General features: G+C 41.8%; 1 protein-coding gene across 1 annotated transcript; it reads right to left on the bottom strand.

Annotated features, from left to right (window-relative positions):
- Nucleotides 1-1,769: 1,769 nt before the first annotated feature.
- Nucleotides 1,770-14,300, bottom strand: LOC128503948 (uncharacterized). The gene is made up of 18 exons (XM_053474143.1): nt 14,112-14,300; nt 12,917-13,082; nt 12,552-12,701; nt 12,048-12,208; nt 11,791-11,967; nt 11,310-11,451; nt 11,003-11,190; nt 10,473-10,614; nt 10,207-10,383; nt 8,303-8,517; nt 6,430-6,595; nt 6,123-6,272; nt 5,143-5,303; nt 4,783-4,959; nt 3,818-3,959; nt 3,397-3,584; nt 2,526-2,667; nt 1,770-1,951 (listed from the first exon to the last, which is right to left on the bottom strand). Exons 1-18 carry the CDS (start codon nt 14,292-14,294, stop codon nt 1,770-1,772), a joined length of 3,009 nt encoding a protein of 1,002 aa, XP_053330118.1. The 5' UTR covers nt 14,295-14,300.
- Nucleotides 14,301-17,345: the final 3,045 nt, after the last annotated feature.

Raw genomic sequence — 17,345 nt, 5'->3', positions numbered from 1 at the left:
ATATATAATAGATTCATTCCCCCGATTTCCATTTATGTCAACTTTTCGGGTCCTTTTTGTGGGAAGTTTGGATAAAATACAAGATTTTGTTTTTTTGTCAGGATTTTATAGAATGTTAAACATTTACAAAACGTCGTATCTTCAGAACGAAAGGGGTGTGAAATGTTCCAAGTTTCTGACCTTTGCCGTGAAAGAAAAACAAAACACTTCAGTTAAAAACCTCAATCCACAAAGAACGCAGCCAAGAAATTGCAAAATCATTTAGTCCGTTTACGGATTTCGCAAGAGCTGTGAGGGCTTTGTAATAGAAGGAATACTCAATTCAAGTATTTTATAGCTATTTCATGTGGAATATCTTCTTCCAGCTGAGAGAATATATGTAATATATAATACATAATATATATATACACATAGACGCACGCATACGCATACACACACCACACTACATATATATATATCTATAAAACAGCCACAATTTAGATAATAAAAATCCGCCACACAGCCTCATAAACCTTAAAGGAATCCCATCATAAAGAGTGTTTATTGCCCCAAAAAAAACATTTAATGGCTCTCAGATCAAAATAGAATGTTCATCTGTATAAAATGACATATAAAAAACTATTGCTCTCATTCAAATAACAAATCCTGCTTTTTTTACAAGAAGGCTCGGGTTTAACAGTAAAAATGCGATCCCAGGACCCGTCACGGAGGTGGTGGGAAAAAAAAAAAATGCTAAAAAGTATTCAGTCAAAAAAAGAACAAAAATAATCACTGATGAAAGACTTCAAATATGTTTTTTAAAATCATTTACATTTTACTCTACTCTTAATTTTTAAAACTTTCCATTATTTTCAAACCCTTTCGCTGCGAGTTTTTCACTGAAATCCATCAACGTTAAAACCTGACAAGTTTTTTTTTTCCAATACATTTTTATTACATTTTGATACATATGAGGCATATTTAAAAAAAAGTTTTTACATATTTTTTTTATTTATTTTTATTTTTTGACACAATAATGTTCACGTTTAGGTAAGTACATTAAATATTATAATTAAATGGTATATAAAAACCTGACTATTTTTTTAAGGTTATTTTTATATTTTATATTATATTTTTTCTTTTCATTAAAGTATTAAGAGGGGAAAAAAACTTTGTTACTCCTTGTTGCGGGAACCGCCATCTTGCTGCCCCATCACAGGGTATAAATCGCCCGTCGCCCTGAGATATCTGTGATAATAGCGTTACGGAGGGACCTGCACGGCTGGAAACAATCTCTAGCGCTAGAGACTTGTGTGCCGTCCGCTAAAACAACGCGGGGAGAGAACAGGAAACGGCTTACAAGTTAAACTTCCTGCTTGGGCTGACGGGAGAGAACAGGAAGCGGCTAACAACTTCCTGCTCGGGCTCACCAATGGGATTCTGATACCATCTGCACTGAGGGATCATGGGAAACAGAGGTGGGAATTCGCCCCAATTATGCTTTTGGTGGCTGTCAAGGATTATTAAGTCCACATCTAAATAATTTGCATATGGAGTATTAGAGACAGATATCGTATAGACTTCTCATTACTTTAGGTCTGGGGGGAATAATCTGCCAGCTAACGATGATGAAACCACAAATTAATTTAACAATTTAATACCCGCATTGTCAGAACAGCAAAGGTTTAATGAATAATAAACTTTAGAATATATAATAAACTATATAATAAAGCCGAGGCGGTTTCCTGGTTCTCCACCCACATAACATCTCGGCGGCTAAAATGTAATTATTATCGCGTGATGAAGCAGAGCTGGTAGGGATGAGGACAATTTCCAAACCCGCTCATCTCTGGGCTCAGGTCGATGTCTTCTGGGTCCACGGGGGACTTGAGGGCGAAGTTCTGAAGGATGGTGGTGAACATTAGGAAGAGTTCCATCCGAGCCAAGCCTTCCCCGAGGCAAATCCGCTTCCCTGTAGGGAGACAGAAGACAAATCCCATCATCGCGCTCCCGCGTGTGCAGGACCTTGCGGATGGTCACACATGGTGGTACGGGGGGCTTTGGGGCAGAAACATACGAGCAGAATATAAAGAAACCCATTGGTTGACTGTCTTTTTTTGAGGAATTCAGCCATAGTTGTATCTGGAATCAGCCACAAAGTGATTTTTTTCTCATTTATAGTATTTGAAGTTTTATGGCCATTTATATCCAAGCAGAGCAGTTTTGAGGCAGAATCACCAAATGTATCTAGCCTGTATTTTTATGAATTTGTCTAGATGTTGGAATTTCCATTGGTTTTCTGGAATTATCATCACTGTGATGGCTCCATATGCAAATTAACTATACTTTGTTGCTGGGGTTTATTTGCATATGGTGTCTCCTGTTTCTATAGTAAATAAGGAATGGGAAATCCGTTCTCCATATTCTGTAATCACCGGGAAAGCTGTCGGGGTCACAAAATGACTGCCCGAGCCGACAGAATCCAGCGCGAGGAGCGGTTAATAATTATGTGAAATCTCAGATTGTGTTCGAGAAAATGCAGATACCTGAGGAGAACGGCATGAATGCGTCTTTCTTGCAGAATTTCCCCTCTTCGTCCAGGAAGTGCCCTGGGTTGAAGTTGTGCGGCTCCTCAAACTGCGTTGGGTCCGTTAAGACGGAGCCGAGAACTACGTACACCGTGGTATCCTAAAAAAAAAAATCAGGAGAAACCGAATTAACGGGACGGAAGATCAATCTAGAAAGGGAACCGGCAGCCCCAAAACATACATTCCAACCTAATCAATAGCGGGCATTTATTATTCCCCCAAGGAACTCGTAAGCAAGGGGGTCCGCATCTAGACTCACCTTCACACTTGGGGGCGGACGGTACGAGAACCCAACTGGACGGGCAGCAACTCAATAGCCCGTCCTGCCTAGAACTGTCGCAAATTTTAACCATTACAGGGCAGCCTAGCAGGCTTCTTCAGCCGTGGGAGGTATAAATAGGTCCAGCAGGCCTGCTTTACCACAGGTGCACATCCAGGAGGCTCAGTTGAAGAGCTGAACCCAGCAATCCCCTAGAAAGGCCTTTTTGCCCACTTGTACCTAGAGACATGAACGCTGTATGTCTGGAGGTGTTGATTAGCTTTTTTTTTGTTCTTTTTTTTTGTCTTTTTGAGTAATAATCCCTTACAAAAAAAATACTGCAGTTTTTTCTGAAGTAATACTGCAGTTTTTTGGACATGAAAAAACTGCAATACTGCACTTTTACTGCAGTTTTACTGCATTTGTACTTCACTGTACTGCAGTTATTTTTGTACGGAAGAACAAATGCAATAAAGTTACAGTACTTTGAAGTACAACTGTAGGTTTGCAATATAAAAAAAGTGCAGTAATTTTTCGTAAGGGAAAATTAGAATAGTTTTGTTTTCTCACTTTTGGAATGAAGTATCCCCTGAATTCAACATCTTCGGTCACTTTGTGCGGAATGCCGAGGGGGATGAGATTCACGAATCTCTGGATCTCGTGGATGACGGCGTCCGTGTACGGCATGCGCGAGCGATCTTCTACGCACGGGGCTCTGTTTCTGCCAACGACCCGGTCGATCTCGCGGTGAACTCGCTCTGTGGACACATCAGACACTCAACATTGCACTGGCCACGGAACCTCAGGACAGACTTTTCTGGCGGACAGAATGGCAATTTGTGGGATTTTTAGGATATGGGTAAAAGTTTTCACCCCCCCCCCCAATAGCCCTCTCATGCCCCTGCCTGTTAGGAGGGGGCTCTAATATACCGGACAGCAGGAGACCCGGCCTGAAGGCCATGCGCGCCCCAGCAGTCCGTCACATACACACCTTCCACGTCCGGGTGCTTGAGAAGAATCATCAGGCCGTAACGTAGGGTTATGTTAACTGTTTCCGTGCCGGCCGCAAACATATCAAAAGTGGTGTTAACCAGCGCGTCCATGTGAAACTCAGTGTCCGGGATATCCTTCTCCTGGAACAAACGACACAATTTTATCTCACCATGTGGCGGGGTATATTCACTAAACAGGGAGTTTGGAGGACAGTTGAACTCATACTTCTATGAGGATCACTACGGAAAACCAGAATGCAACCAGCTCATCAGCATTCGCTTCAGTGAAACACAGTTGGGATCCATCTATGAAGATGAAGGTCCATGTCTGGACCACCTTTACATGTAAGGTGAAGCCCAAGGGTCAAATCACATAGAGGGGGGCAACTACATCCCACTGATGAGGGCAATGAAGGCCAGAATGTAGATCTAGGGTTGTTGGTTCCCTCCTGAAGGAGAAATTTGCCTCGTATTTTGTCTCTGGGCGGCCTTGTGGTCGGATCAGACTGATGTAAATCTTTTCCCCCGTAATGGCACGAGAGCGAAGACGTGAGACACTCCCGAGTGGGGACGCACCGTAGGAGAGGCTGTTGAGCGGCTGCCTGTATTCGGTGGAGTTGTTCTTAAACCCCTCTTTATGTTATTTCGCCCTTTGGAGGATCTCTTGGGGATCACCCCAAGTGTAAAGGCGAGTCCAGATGTGGACTTCTTTGCTCGCTTGCGTTTGCAGCGATGCCGTGGATGCTTTCTTGATTTGGCCCATTGAGGGAAGTTAAGGCCATTTGTGTTTGTTGGTTTTGTATGTTGTTTGGGCTGCTCTTGTGTGTCGGATGAGGCTGACATGTTAATGGAGATTGTATGTGTGTGTGAATGCCTGTGGGGATGTCTGTGTCTCTATGTGTGTGTGCGTGAGTGCAAAAAGACTTGACCTGAAAGAGTTTTCTCTGCTATTTGCTGGCCTCACCTGTTCCATCTTTATGAGGAAGCAGTCGATAAAGTCTCGGGGGGAGTTGGGGTCCAGGGTCTCCCGGTGTGCTTTTGTTCTTTCCGTAATAAACTCTTTTAGTCCTTTCACAGCATTGAAGAGCTTGTTGTGGGGTCCGGGTAATTTCCCGAAGACCTCTGGGTATACGTTATACATCTGTAAGAGAGCACGTGCTGGAGAGAACTGGGAAGTATCTAAGAAAATAATCATTTTACTTAATGGCGGTGACACGTTTCAGGAGGACAGACCACAAAGGAACCCAAGGCAATGACTTGTTTAATGGGTTAAAGGGACAGTCCCGTGTGATGTTATTGGGATGTCGATCTATATAGTCCTTACCTTACCCCAGGCAGAACTGAAACCTCTTAATAATTCATTTAAGAGCCCCAGCAATCTCAAAAAGTTCTTGTCTTCGTATTCAAACCGGGTTCCGAAGACCACGGAGCAGATAACATTGGACACAGCTTTGCTGAAATAGAAAGTGGGGTCCAGGGGCCGACCTGGGACAGAAGAATAAACAGATCTCACTGAAATACGACAATCAGCTTTCTTTCGACTGTGTTGAGGTTGGGGGGGTATATGAATTTTGATATTATTCGATACATATAATGTATGAACACATTTTATCGTATGAAGATGTACCACTGATTAAGGAGGCAGGAAAAACGGAGCGACTTGATGGACCAAATGGTCCTTATCTGCCGTCAGATTCCATATTTCTATGTATTTTGGTTGGGTTCTGCCTTAGCCCTGACCCATGGCAACCTCAAGACAACCCTTTCTCCAAAATGTGTTTTAATGACCCCCATTGTCCTTACCGAGACATTACTGACAAGAGCTTGGCCTCTTGTGCGGCACCAGGCAATGAGGTTGTACTGACCATGTGTGTGCATTAGGATGAGTATGTATGTATAAGTGCGGGTTAGCATGAATGTGTATGTGAAAGTACGTTTGAGACCAGTTTGAGACAAAAAGATGGCCAACACAAGCTGTTTGGGGACACAGAAGATGACACAGACAAACCATTTGGGGTACTGACCAGCAGTTTACTGGCAAAGATGGAACAGACAAGCTGTTTGGGGGCTATGAGGCCAGTATACACCGGTATTTTAGCTACCAGATGGCGTGAGGGCTCAGGAGACTGTAGGTTGCCCTTCCTTCCAAGAGTCCTTGTTTTGCCCAATGGCTTGCCTTACATGGCACTCAACGAGCTCAAACACTTCTAACCCTACGTTGTCTGTGTTGTTGCCATCATTCCATTTGTGTTTGAGAAACTTTAGCCCTTCCTTTGATAAAACAGACGCGGTAAATTTACTCACCGTTGGTTTTTCGGATTTCCTCTACTAAGAACTGAGCTTCCTCCTGGATTCGCTCCTCGATGCTCCTCTTCCCCATCCCGAAATTTCTCAAGGTCAGGAGAGAGAATCGGCGCAGCTGCTTCCAGCGCTCGCCGTTACTGCCAACGACGCCTGCAACAGACCAGGTGGAAGAGAATCAGTAAAGCGGTAATATAAAGAGAGACCTATCTGCCACTGGTGGGTGACTGGAGGGAGCTATGAGACACGGAATCTGTCCTGTGGGGCAGCACAGACAGAAGTAGGGGACACGGAGTCCGGCCATCCTCACCGTGACCGCCATCGCTTATCCTTTCCAACAGCGGCATGCGTCCCCGAGCAGAAAACTCCTCTCCGCGGTCATTCAGCGCCTCTTTCACGACGTCATAACCACAGAGGACCACGACTCGCTCCATGCCCACGTGAATGGTGTAGACCGGACCAAACTTTTCACTGAACTACAGGGGACAGAAAATGCAGACTTTGGACACTGGCTTCCGTACGGGCCGCTGGACGCCATCTGTGGCCTCCATACTTATGTAATTACGTCATCGTTTCAATGTCCGGAGCTCCAGGAGGCTTCAGGTCAGAAGGAAAGAGGTGGCAGAGAGCCAGAGGATGGCGGGCAGGCGAGCGGACCGGTTAAAGCTCAAGGTGAGCAAAATTAGTTTTAGACTAAACACTAACACTCATACTCAGTGCTCCTGGCATCTAGTTCTTTATCTCTGTTACTCCCCGGCTTAGACCTTTTAGGTTGTCCTGACCGGACTCCACCACCGCTGCTGGTTCCCGTCTGCGAGGGATTCCTGATCTGCTGTAGGGTCTGGTAGTTCTCAGTTCCTGCCACGTTCCTGCTGTACCCCCTGCCTTGGGTTATTGAATCTGTGGGATGGGAGGTACCGGCTGATCTTGCCTGAGGACCCCCGACCCTGAGGACCCCTGACTTTGACCCCGACTTTGACACTCCTCATACACCGAGCCGGAGTTCTTGACAATCGGCCAACTTTGAGGAATTAATCCCAACAGAGAGAACGAGCTGGCCTGTCTGAGCACGCACCGGAACCGTGCCCTGCGCTCGTTAGCGGAGTAGATATTTACATTATTATATTGTTTGTACCATTAATTAAAAAAAAGAACTCGTATTCAGCCTTTTTGGTTTGTTGCTGCGTTTACTCAAAGAGGAGATAAGTTAGCAAGAGACCGGAATCGAACAGTAGAGGGCCGGAGGCTGAGATGGAATGGAAGGAAGTTTTACTTTACTGAGAGGGTGGTGGATAAGTGGAACAGCCTCCCAGCAGAAGTGGTAGAGGGTAATACAGTGAGGGGATTAAACATGCATGGGATAGACATACGGCTCCAGAATCCCAAACCTGGCACGAGAAACGCTTCGTGTCCGTTTGAGAAAAAGCCCGAGTTCTGCGTATGAAGCAGTTTCACAAATAACTTCCACTTCACACCCAGCCCCGTCCCACGCGCGACGAATTATAATTATAATTCAGATTATAATTAATTATTCATTAAATATTCCATTTATAAAGCAGAGAAATCACTTAATTTCCCAGGGCGTCTTCCATGAAGAAAAACATTTTATAAATAGAGCGATAATAAATAGAGCGCTACGGGAGCGGCATTGTGTTGACTAAGAGGATTATTCTCCGACATTTACATAAACAAGCGATTTGTTAAAGAGAAACTTCCACCCAATTGTCTCATTCCCAGTGTTAGATTAAAAATTATTTTCTAAATTATTGCCCTTTTTTTTAACCCAGGTGTAGTTTTGCCCCATAATATATGTTTTTAGACAGCCATTTGTATGATGCTCATTTTCATACAGTCTGTGGGATACAATAGAACATCTCAGTCTTAATCACCCAGCTGGACTCTCTGTCTAATGGAAGTCTATGGAGGAACGGACTTCATTAGCATCGCCATAAAGCGTCAGCTCAGACCAGTCATTACAGCAGGAGAAACGGGCGGCTAGACGGGGGCCAAATGCCTCGTCCACCCCTGCTGGGATTCCACTCTGTTTTTGCAGGGAATTTTCACTGGGCTGAACTGTTTAGATATTCGCGGGGGTTTCGTCGGCCGGCGATTAGCAGGACTATTGTTTCAGTTAATGTGAGCATTCCGGGGCGGAAGCCAAAAAGTCTCTTCCCCTGCCTTACCTTAATGAAGCATTTGAAGACCTCTTTCCCACTCAGCTGTAGAATATTCCCCAATACCGGCAGCGGAGTGGGACCCGGGGGAAGCCTCGACTTGCCCCCCTTCTCTCTGCCCTGCATTAGGGTAAAAAGCAGGAATATGGCGCAGGCCGCTAGCAGCAGGGTTATGAGTCCGAGGAACTCCATTCTGCAGCCATAAGCTCCACCGATTGCCGCGCCTGTATTAGCAGCCGGTATTTATACCCGTCCCAAACGGCCCGCCCGGCAGATGACTTCATATTAAACGCCGTCTCCAGGGCCACAAGCACCCTCGAGGGCTTCGGAGCGGATTAAAGCGCTCGTTCCTTCAGAAGCCCGTTGAGCTGGTCTGAGCCGGGCCCTCCGTACCTCTTCTCTCTGCCCGCTTGTTATGTCCTGTGAACCCATCGTACCGCGCCATGGAATATGTCAGTGCCATTTTACCCAATAATAATAATATTAATAATGTTTCTTTCTCCGTTCTTCAATGGAAATGTAAGATCTGGGATAAAATGATTACCCTGCACTTCAGTATAAGCACCGCATTCCGTGTTTTAACCCCTTAAGGCCTTACTTGACGTGTGTAATGTAAATAAGGTCAATTTCTTTAGCAGATTACGGGGCATCGCGCTCCGTCACACGCTGTTCCATATTCATGTTTTTAACACTTTTTGATCGGTGGTCAGAGGGGTTTTCAAAAGCTTTTGTTGATAATAAATAATAATAATAAATGTCTGCTGGAAGGGCTACGTTTGGGGACTTTTCCTTATCTTCTCACATGTGATTAGATGAGGCTCCTGATTATACTATGATGTCATCACAATACTCTCTGTAACGATGTATTACATAGATTTTACGTTTTTCTTCTCTTGAATGGATACTAAAAGGATCCAGTCATGGTGTAATTTATTTTTATTTAAGCTTCACGTCTTCTGTATTCTTTGAAAAGTACAACAAATCCTTATCTTAAAATTGTTAAAGATAATATTTTCTTAACCCCTTTTTTAACCCTTTAATCACTTTGCGACCGTTCTATTTGGTTTCCATGGACTCCATCCATAACAACAAGCGGACAGAAGAAATATCATCGATATACCCAACCAAATACGCATTATTGGCTATTGGCGCTCACATTCTATTAATATTATAATATTTCTGCTCAGAAAAAAAGATGCTTTTCATTTTGTAGAATAAAATAGCATTTATTTAAAATGAATATCATAAAATCTCTCTAAATGTACAGAAAAAAGAGCTTCCAATTACAAAAAATATCTGTAACCTTTCAATCACATTATAGGATAGATTACTAGTATTATTATTATTATTAATTTTATTATTATCATTATTATTATTATCATTATTATTATTATTAATATTATTATTATTATTATTGTTATTACTATTATTATTATTATTAATATTATTATTATTATTATTACTATTATTATTATTATTATTGTTATTACTATTATCATTATTATTACTATTATCATTATAATTATTATTTACATTTTTTAATCAGAAGGTTTAATTACATAAAGAAACAACAAAACGTTTACAGAAGTTTCTTATTTGTGCAACAACCTATCAGTGCCTGCTTTTGTATCACATGACATTTAAGCATTCCCGGTAAATTTATGAATGGGGCCTCTTCTGCCTGATTATTTCTTTCTGGGGAGACCTCGGTTATTATTAATTAATATCAGGAATTATATCACTAATATTTTAATAATAAAATGTCAAAATCAGCAAAGTCGATGAAGAAGCCCATTTAAGGTTTTCTAACAGCTTATGTGAAGTATGGCGGCCGCGTGTGGGGGAGGGGAGGCTGTTCGTATCACTACCTTTGTTATAATAAAAACACGTCGCCCTCGTCGGTCTCTGTTAGCGCGGAATGAAGCTCAGCTGGTAGGCTCGGGGAACGTTTCCAAATCCGCTGATCTCCGGGGTGAGGTCGAGCTCTTCTCTGTCCGCGGCAGACTTAAGCGTGAAGTTCTGCAGGATGGTGGTGAGGAACAAGAAGAGCTCCATGCGAGCCAGGCCCTCTCCGGCGCAGATCCGCTTCCCTGCGGGGTGGGAGAGAAGAGACATGGAATCGCTGTAGGTGACATCAGAATGCGGATGTGTGTGATGGGATTTAGGCAGAGAGGGGTACCTGAGGAGAACGGCATGAATCCGTCTTTCTTGGAGAATTTTCCCTCGTTATCCAGGAAATGTCCCGGGTTGAAGTCGTTCGGATTCTTAAACTGCTTGGGGTCGCGGAGAACTGAACTGAGCAGCGGGTAGATGGTGGTGCCCTGAGAATGAGGGAGAACGTCTTACAGCGCGGGGAATCAGACATCAAATCGTTTGTTTAGCTTATTAATAAAATAAAATGTTTGAAAAAAGGAACTTTCAGCTTTTGACCCAATAAACACACTGAGCTGATGCTTTATGGCGATGCTAATGAAGTCCGTTCCCCATAGACTCTCATTATTCTGATGGTCCCTCTGGGAGGTGAAGACATTCTGAGCCCTGGTCTCGGAATAGTTTGGGATATAATAAAGGCAAAGCCTCTTCCTATACAGGGCAATAAACATTTGGACTCCACGGCTGATGGTGGCCGTCCAGTTGTTTGGATATTTTTCGGAAAAGATGGGCGAGCCAAGCATTGAGTTGATATTGAATTATCTTTGTGATTCTCACCTTGGGAATAAAGTATCCTCTGAATTCAACATCTTGAATCACTTTGTGTGGAAGTCCAAGGGGTATGAGGTCAATGAATCTCTGGACCTCGTGGACAACGGCGTCCGTGTACGGCATGCGCGAACGGTCTTCGATACACGGCGCTCTGTTTCTGCCAACGACCCGGTCAATCTCCTGGTGTAAGCGTTCTAGGGGCAAAGGAGACAACAAGGGACATAAGTTTGGGGAAGATATCCCCACTGGAGACATGATACCGATATATTCGCTCTATTATTATCCCTTCGGGGTAACATGGCTGACTCTGTACCTTCCACGTCCGGGTGCTTGAGAAGGATCATGAGGCAGTAACGCAGCGTTGTGCTCACAGTTTCTGTCCCGGCCCCGAACATATCAAACGTGGTGTTAAGAATCCCATCCATGTGAAACTCGGTGTCTGGTATGTTCTTCTCCTGCGACGACATTAAGGGGGAGAGAGGCAGAAAATAAGGGTTTGCTTAATTCTGGTTAAAACACAAACATGGCCGCCCCGATTTGCTTTCTAATCCCGAGATGGAGTCCTGGGCTCCCCATCTTCCCCACGTTCTAACGCAACCATCGTAGGGTTCTATGATACTGCATCCGACGTCACATTCTACGCTGTTCCCCAAAACCATCCGCGTTCTACATAAACCATCAGAAACCTGAAATAAATATTAGAATAGAATATTTGCCGTCCTCGTCTATCGAGCGTCACCAGACCCGGTTCCCGGACTCCACAACGAAGCTTCTCTGCTGCTTGCTGGACTCACCTGCTCCATCCTTATGAGGAAGCAGTCGATGAAGTCTCGGGGGGAGTTGAGGTCCAGGGTCTCCTGGTGCATTTTGACTCTCTCCGAAACAAATTCTTTTATCCCCTTAATGGCGTCGAAGAGCTTGTTGTGGGGTCCGGGTAATTTCCCGAAGACCTTTGGGTATACGTTATACATCTGTAAGAGAGCAAACGTTGGGGAGGATTAGGTCAAACTGTCCTGACCTGCTCCCCAACACTGAACCGAGTGTCACTCACCTGACCCCAAACTGAACTGAAGCCTCTAAATGTTTCATTAAAGAGGCCGAGTAACCGCAGAAAGTTCTTGTCTTCGTACTCAAACCGGTTCCCGAAGACCACCGAGCAGATGACGTTAGACACGGCTCTGCTGAAGTAGTAGGTGGGATTCAAAGGCTGCCCTACGAGGGAGACGGAGACCAAAGAAAGATCAGAAACCCAAACTCCTGCCAGATAACGTACCGTCTGGAGCTGGTGGTCCTACCGCTGAAGCCCCCAACACAAGAGGACCATTTAACCCTTCATTTTCTGTAAGATCGGAGTTTATACATTCCCACAAAGGATTCAAATTGCTTCCTTTGTTGTTTCCTGACAATGGAATGAAATTATTGGCGCTCTGATAAATTTATCCCCCTTCGGCCTCAAAATATCTGCCTCGGTTTGGTACGATTTGTAATGATATCTTGGATTCTGTATAAAGTGTTTTTGTTGGCGGGGTCGATATTCTCCGGATAATTCACACACCGTTGGTCCTCCTGAGGTCCTCGATGAGGAAAGACGCTTCCTCCTGGATTCGCTCCTCGATGCTCCTCTTCCCCATCCCGAAGTTTCTCAGGGTCATGAGGGAGAATCGGCGCAGCTGCTTCCAGCGCTCGCCGTTACTGCCGATGACGCCTGCGATAGAGAATAGAATGGGGGATAAACGCCGGGAAGGGGGCGAGATGAGGACGGGGTATTTTCAGCGGAAATGGCCGCCCCCGCAGAGCAGAAGCCCGGGGATATTTAATGGGCCGATGAAGATTTAGCATTAAACAAGTAATGAGATAAAACGCTGTGCTCCTCTTCACCTCACCGGGGCGGCCCTTCCTAACGAGGGAAGAGATCCTCACCGTGACCGTTATCGCTTATCTTATCCAGAAGCGGCATGTGCCCCCGACCCGAAAATTCCTCCCCGCGATCGTTCAGCGCCTCTTTCACCGCCTCGTAACCATAGAGGACCACGACTCGCTCCATGCCCATGTAAACGGTGTAGACCGGACCATATTTCTCACCGAGCTAGAGGGGCGGGAAATGCAGACCCTTAAATATTATTATTCAATATATTATTATTATTCAATATATTATTATTATTATTATTCAATATATTATTATTATTATTCAATATATTATTATTATTATCGTCATCATTTTTATTATTATTATTGTTATTTATTATTGTTATTATTATTTTTCTTTTAATATTATTATTATTATTATTTTTTCTATTTATTTAATATGTTATTAGATGTTTTGTGTTTATCAGTATTATTAGTCTTATCTACCCAGAAAAAAATATGTATTAAAATATTAAACAAAATATCAAATCTCAAGCTACTAAAAGTTAATTTTCTCCTAACTTGTTAACCAATAATGAACAAAATGTTTGTGGAGCCAAAAAGATGTGCTTCTCATCATCGTCTCAAAACAAATAACAGAGTAACAGAAAATGTCCAAAAACAGCAACATAATACAATTATTATAAATCATTTTACGGAGGTAAATTTATCTCTACGGGCAGAATAGGAATTCGGTTAAAGAAATATAGTAAACAGATATAAAAATAAGTTAATACACTTTAAGTAATTTAACGTAGCGGAATATGCTAGAATTGGACAATAATGTTAGTGAAATACTACAGATAATTAATATAGAAAATATGTTAAAGCGTTAAATTATAACTTATTATCTGTGTATATTATTTACAGCATGCGCAAAAAACGATTTAAAAACGAAAAGTCGGTTAACAGCCAGAGAGTGAGAATAAAGAGTAAAATTCTAAAAAATAATCCTAAATAATTCTAAATTCTAAAAACGAATAGACAATTTTTTTCCTAGAAATTTACAACAAAATGATTCGATTTAAACGAACTTCTGTGTGACTATTTTTTTTTTAAAATGTACATCTCTTTAGCCGAAAAAAAAACCTGTTCATTCTAATAAAAATAAATTTTTCTCCTCATTTTTTAAAAATATGTATTTATAGTCGGAATTTTTTTTTTACAAAATAAACTTTTTCCCCGTGTTTTAGCTCTTTTTCTCACTTACTTTAACAAGCGACGTGAAGATCTTTTTTCCGTTGAGATGAAGAATGTTCCCCAAAACGGGCAGCGGGGTCGGTCCGGGGGGGAGCCGCGCTTTGCCCGGATTCGGACTGCTTTGCGTTAAAGCATAGAGCAGGAATACGACGCAGACCACGAGCAGTAAGGTGGAGAGTCCGAGGAGCTCCATGCTGGGGCCGTGTTCTCAGGTAATCGCCACACCTGTGTTCCACACGGTATTTATACACGAGATCCCACAATAGCCCCGAGCCTGGCTCCCTGCCCGCTTACTTCATATTAAGCCGAGAGGAACTCGTTTGTCCTCGGTGACCACCTGATGGCGAAATATTTCAGGAGCTCCCAGGTCTAAAGGACAGGAGGTCGCAGGTGACCCGGTCATCAGCGCCATACACAGAATGCTTCTTCTCCGGGGGGCCTCTATAGAGCGCTCGGGGGTCTCTCGCACGCCCCGCACTTTGATTTTTAATGCAATAAATGTTATGGTTATTATGACGGCTCCGGCCACGGATTGCGAGCTCACAGGCGCAGCTTCCTCGTCTCCTGCGGTGTCATTAAGTCTGATCTGTATTTGTGTTCTGCTGCCGTCTTATCAGCGCCTCGGAATCTGATAATGCGGCTGTAAAAATAAAATGTAATAATAATAATAATAATAAAAAATAATAAATAATAATAATATAATAATAATAAAAATAATAAATAATAAAAAAATAAATAATAATAATAAAATAATAATTATTATAATAATATAATAATAATAATAATAAAAATATAATAATAATATAATAATAATATAATAAAAATAATAAATAATAAAAATATAATAATAATAAAAATAACAAATAATAAAAAAATAAATAATAAAATAATAATAATTATAATAATTAAATCATAATAATAATATAATAATAATATAATAATAATAATATAATAAAAATAAATAATAATAATAATAATAAAATAATAATAATTATAATAATAAAATAATAATAATAATAAAAATATAATAATAATATAATAATAATAATATACAAGGTCTGCATCTTTACACCCTTGGGTTATGTTTGTCAGATCATCGTGGATAGTAGATATATATATATATACAATAATATACCCCCCAGCGCTGTATACAGTGATATAACCCACCGCGCTGTATACAGTAATATAACCCCCAGCGCTGTATACAGTGATATAACCCACCGCGCTGTATACAGTAATATACCCCCAGCGCTGTATACAGTAATATAACCCCCAGCACTGTATACAGTAATATAACCCTCAGCGCTGTATACAGTAATATAACCCCCAGCGCTGTATACAGTAATAACCCCCAGCGCTGTATACAGTAATATAACCCCCAGCGCTGTATACAATAATATACCCCCCAGTGCTGTATACAGTGATATAACCCACCGCGCTGTATACAGTAATATAACCCCCAGCGCTGTATACAGTAATATAACCCCCAGCGCTGTATACAGTAATATAACCCCCAGCACTGTATACAGTAATATAACCCCCAGCGCTGTATACAGTAATATAACCCCCCAGTGCTGTATACAGTAATAACCCCCCAGCGCTGTATACAGTAATATAACCCCCCAGCACTGTATACAGTAATATAACCCCCCAGCGCTGTATACAGTAATATAACCCCCAGCGTTGTATACAGTAATATAACCCCCCAGTGCTGTATACAGTAATAACCCCCCAGCGCTGTATACAGTAATGTAACCCCCAGTGCTGTATACAGTAATATAACCCCCCAGCGCTGTATACAGTAATATAACCCCCAGCACTGTATACAGTAATATAACCCCCCAGCGCTGTATACAGTAATATAACCCCCAGCGCTGTATACAGTAATATAACCCCCCAGCGCCGTATACAGTAATATAACCCCCCAGCGCTGTATACAGTAATATAACCCCCAGCGCTGTATACAGTAATATAACCCCCCAGCGCTGTATACAGTAATGTTTGGTTTTATATAATTTTCTCCCACCAACCCCTCTTTATCTGCAGATCTGGAGCCGCCGTCGCTGTCAGTCATGTGATATTTTGGCTGACTTTCCCGGCTCAAACACCACACTGAGCTGATGCTTTATGGCGATGCTAATGAAGTCCCTTCCTCCATAGACTTCCATTAGACAGAGAGTCCGGCTGGGTGATTAAGACTGAGACGTTCTATTGTATCCCACAGACTGTATGAAAAGGAGCATCATACAAATGGCTGTCTGAAAACATATATTATGGGGCAAAACTACACCTGGGTTAAAAAAAAGGGCAATAATTTAGAAAATAATTTTTAATCTAACACTGGGAATGAGACAATCGGGTGGAAGTTTCTCTTTAACAAATCGCTTGTTTATGTAAACGTCGGAGAATAATCCTCTTAGTCAACACAATGCCGCTCCCGTAGCGCTCTATTTATTATCGCTCTATTTATAAAATGTTTTTCTTCATGGAAGACGCCCTGGGAAATTAAGTGATTTCTCTGCTTTATAAATGGAATATTTAATGAATAATTAATTATAATCTGGAAATTGCTGCCATTATGAATTCGTCGCGCGTGGGACGGGGCTGGGTGTGAAGTGGAAGTTATTCGTGAAACTGCTTCATACGCAGAACTCGGGCATTTTGTCAAACGGAGCCGTGTGTCTATCCCATGCATGTTTAATCCCCTGTATTACCCTCTACCACCTCTGCTGGGAGGCTGTTCCACTTATTAACTGCGTATGGGAGGGACTCTGCACTTGCAACAGGGACGAGGCTGAAATTTAAAGGAACCGCTCAACTATCATATTAATTAACATACATATAACACACTTAGTAATAATAAAAACAATAATAATAATAATAATAATATTAATAATAATAATAATAATATTAATAATAATAATAATAATAATATTAATAATAATAATAATAATAATATAATAATAATAATTATAATAATAATAATAATAATAATAATAGTAATATAATAATAATAATAATGAGTGTCCCTATAAATGAAGAGGAGTTATATTTATGGGATACGGAGCTTTCTGTTTCGAGGACCTATTTTTTGGGGGAATCTCTGCAGCTTTTGGAGAAAACGTTCTATTGGTTGGCAGGAGGATTGCGTGATGTGTGAGTCAATGACATCTATTTATATAAATTGTTGACGTGATGTCAAATTACATTAATAAAGTTAAAAAATATAAAAATTTTTATTAAC

The sequence above is a fragment of the Spea bombifrons genome, chromosome 8, assembly GCF_027358695.1.
Source record: "Spea bombifrons isolate aSpeBom1 chromosome 8, aSpeBom1.2.pri, whole genome shotgun sequence".
Taxonomy (NCBI): Eukaryota; Metazoa; Chordata; class Amphibia; order Anura; family Pelobatidae; genus Spea; species Spea bombifrons.
Note: the sequence above shows the minus strand (reverse complement) of the source record. Positions and strands in the feature narration are given on the sequence as shown.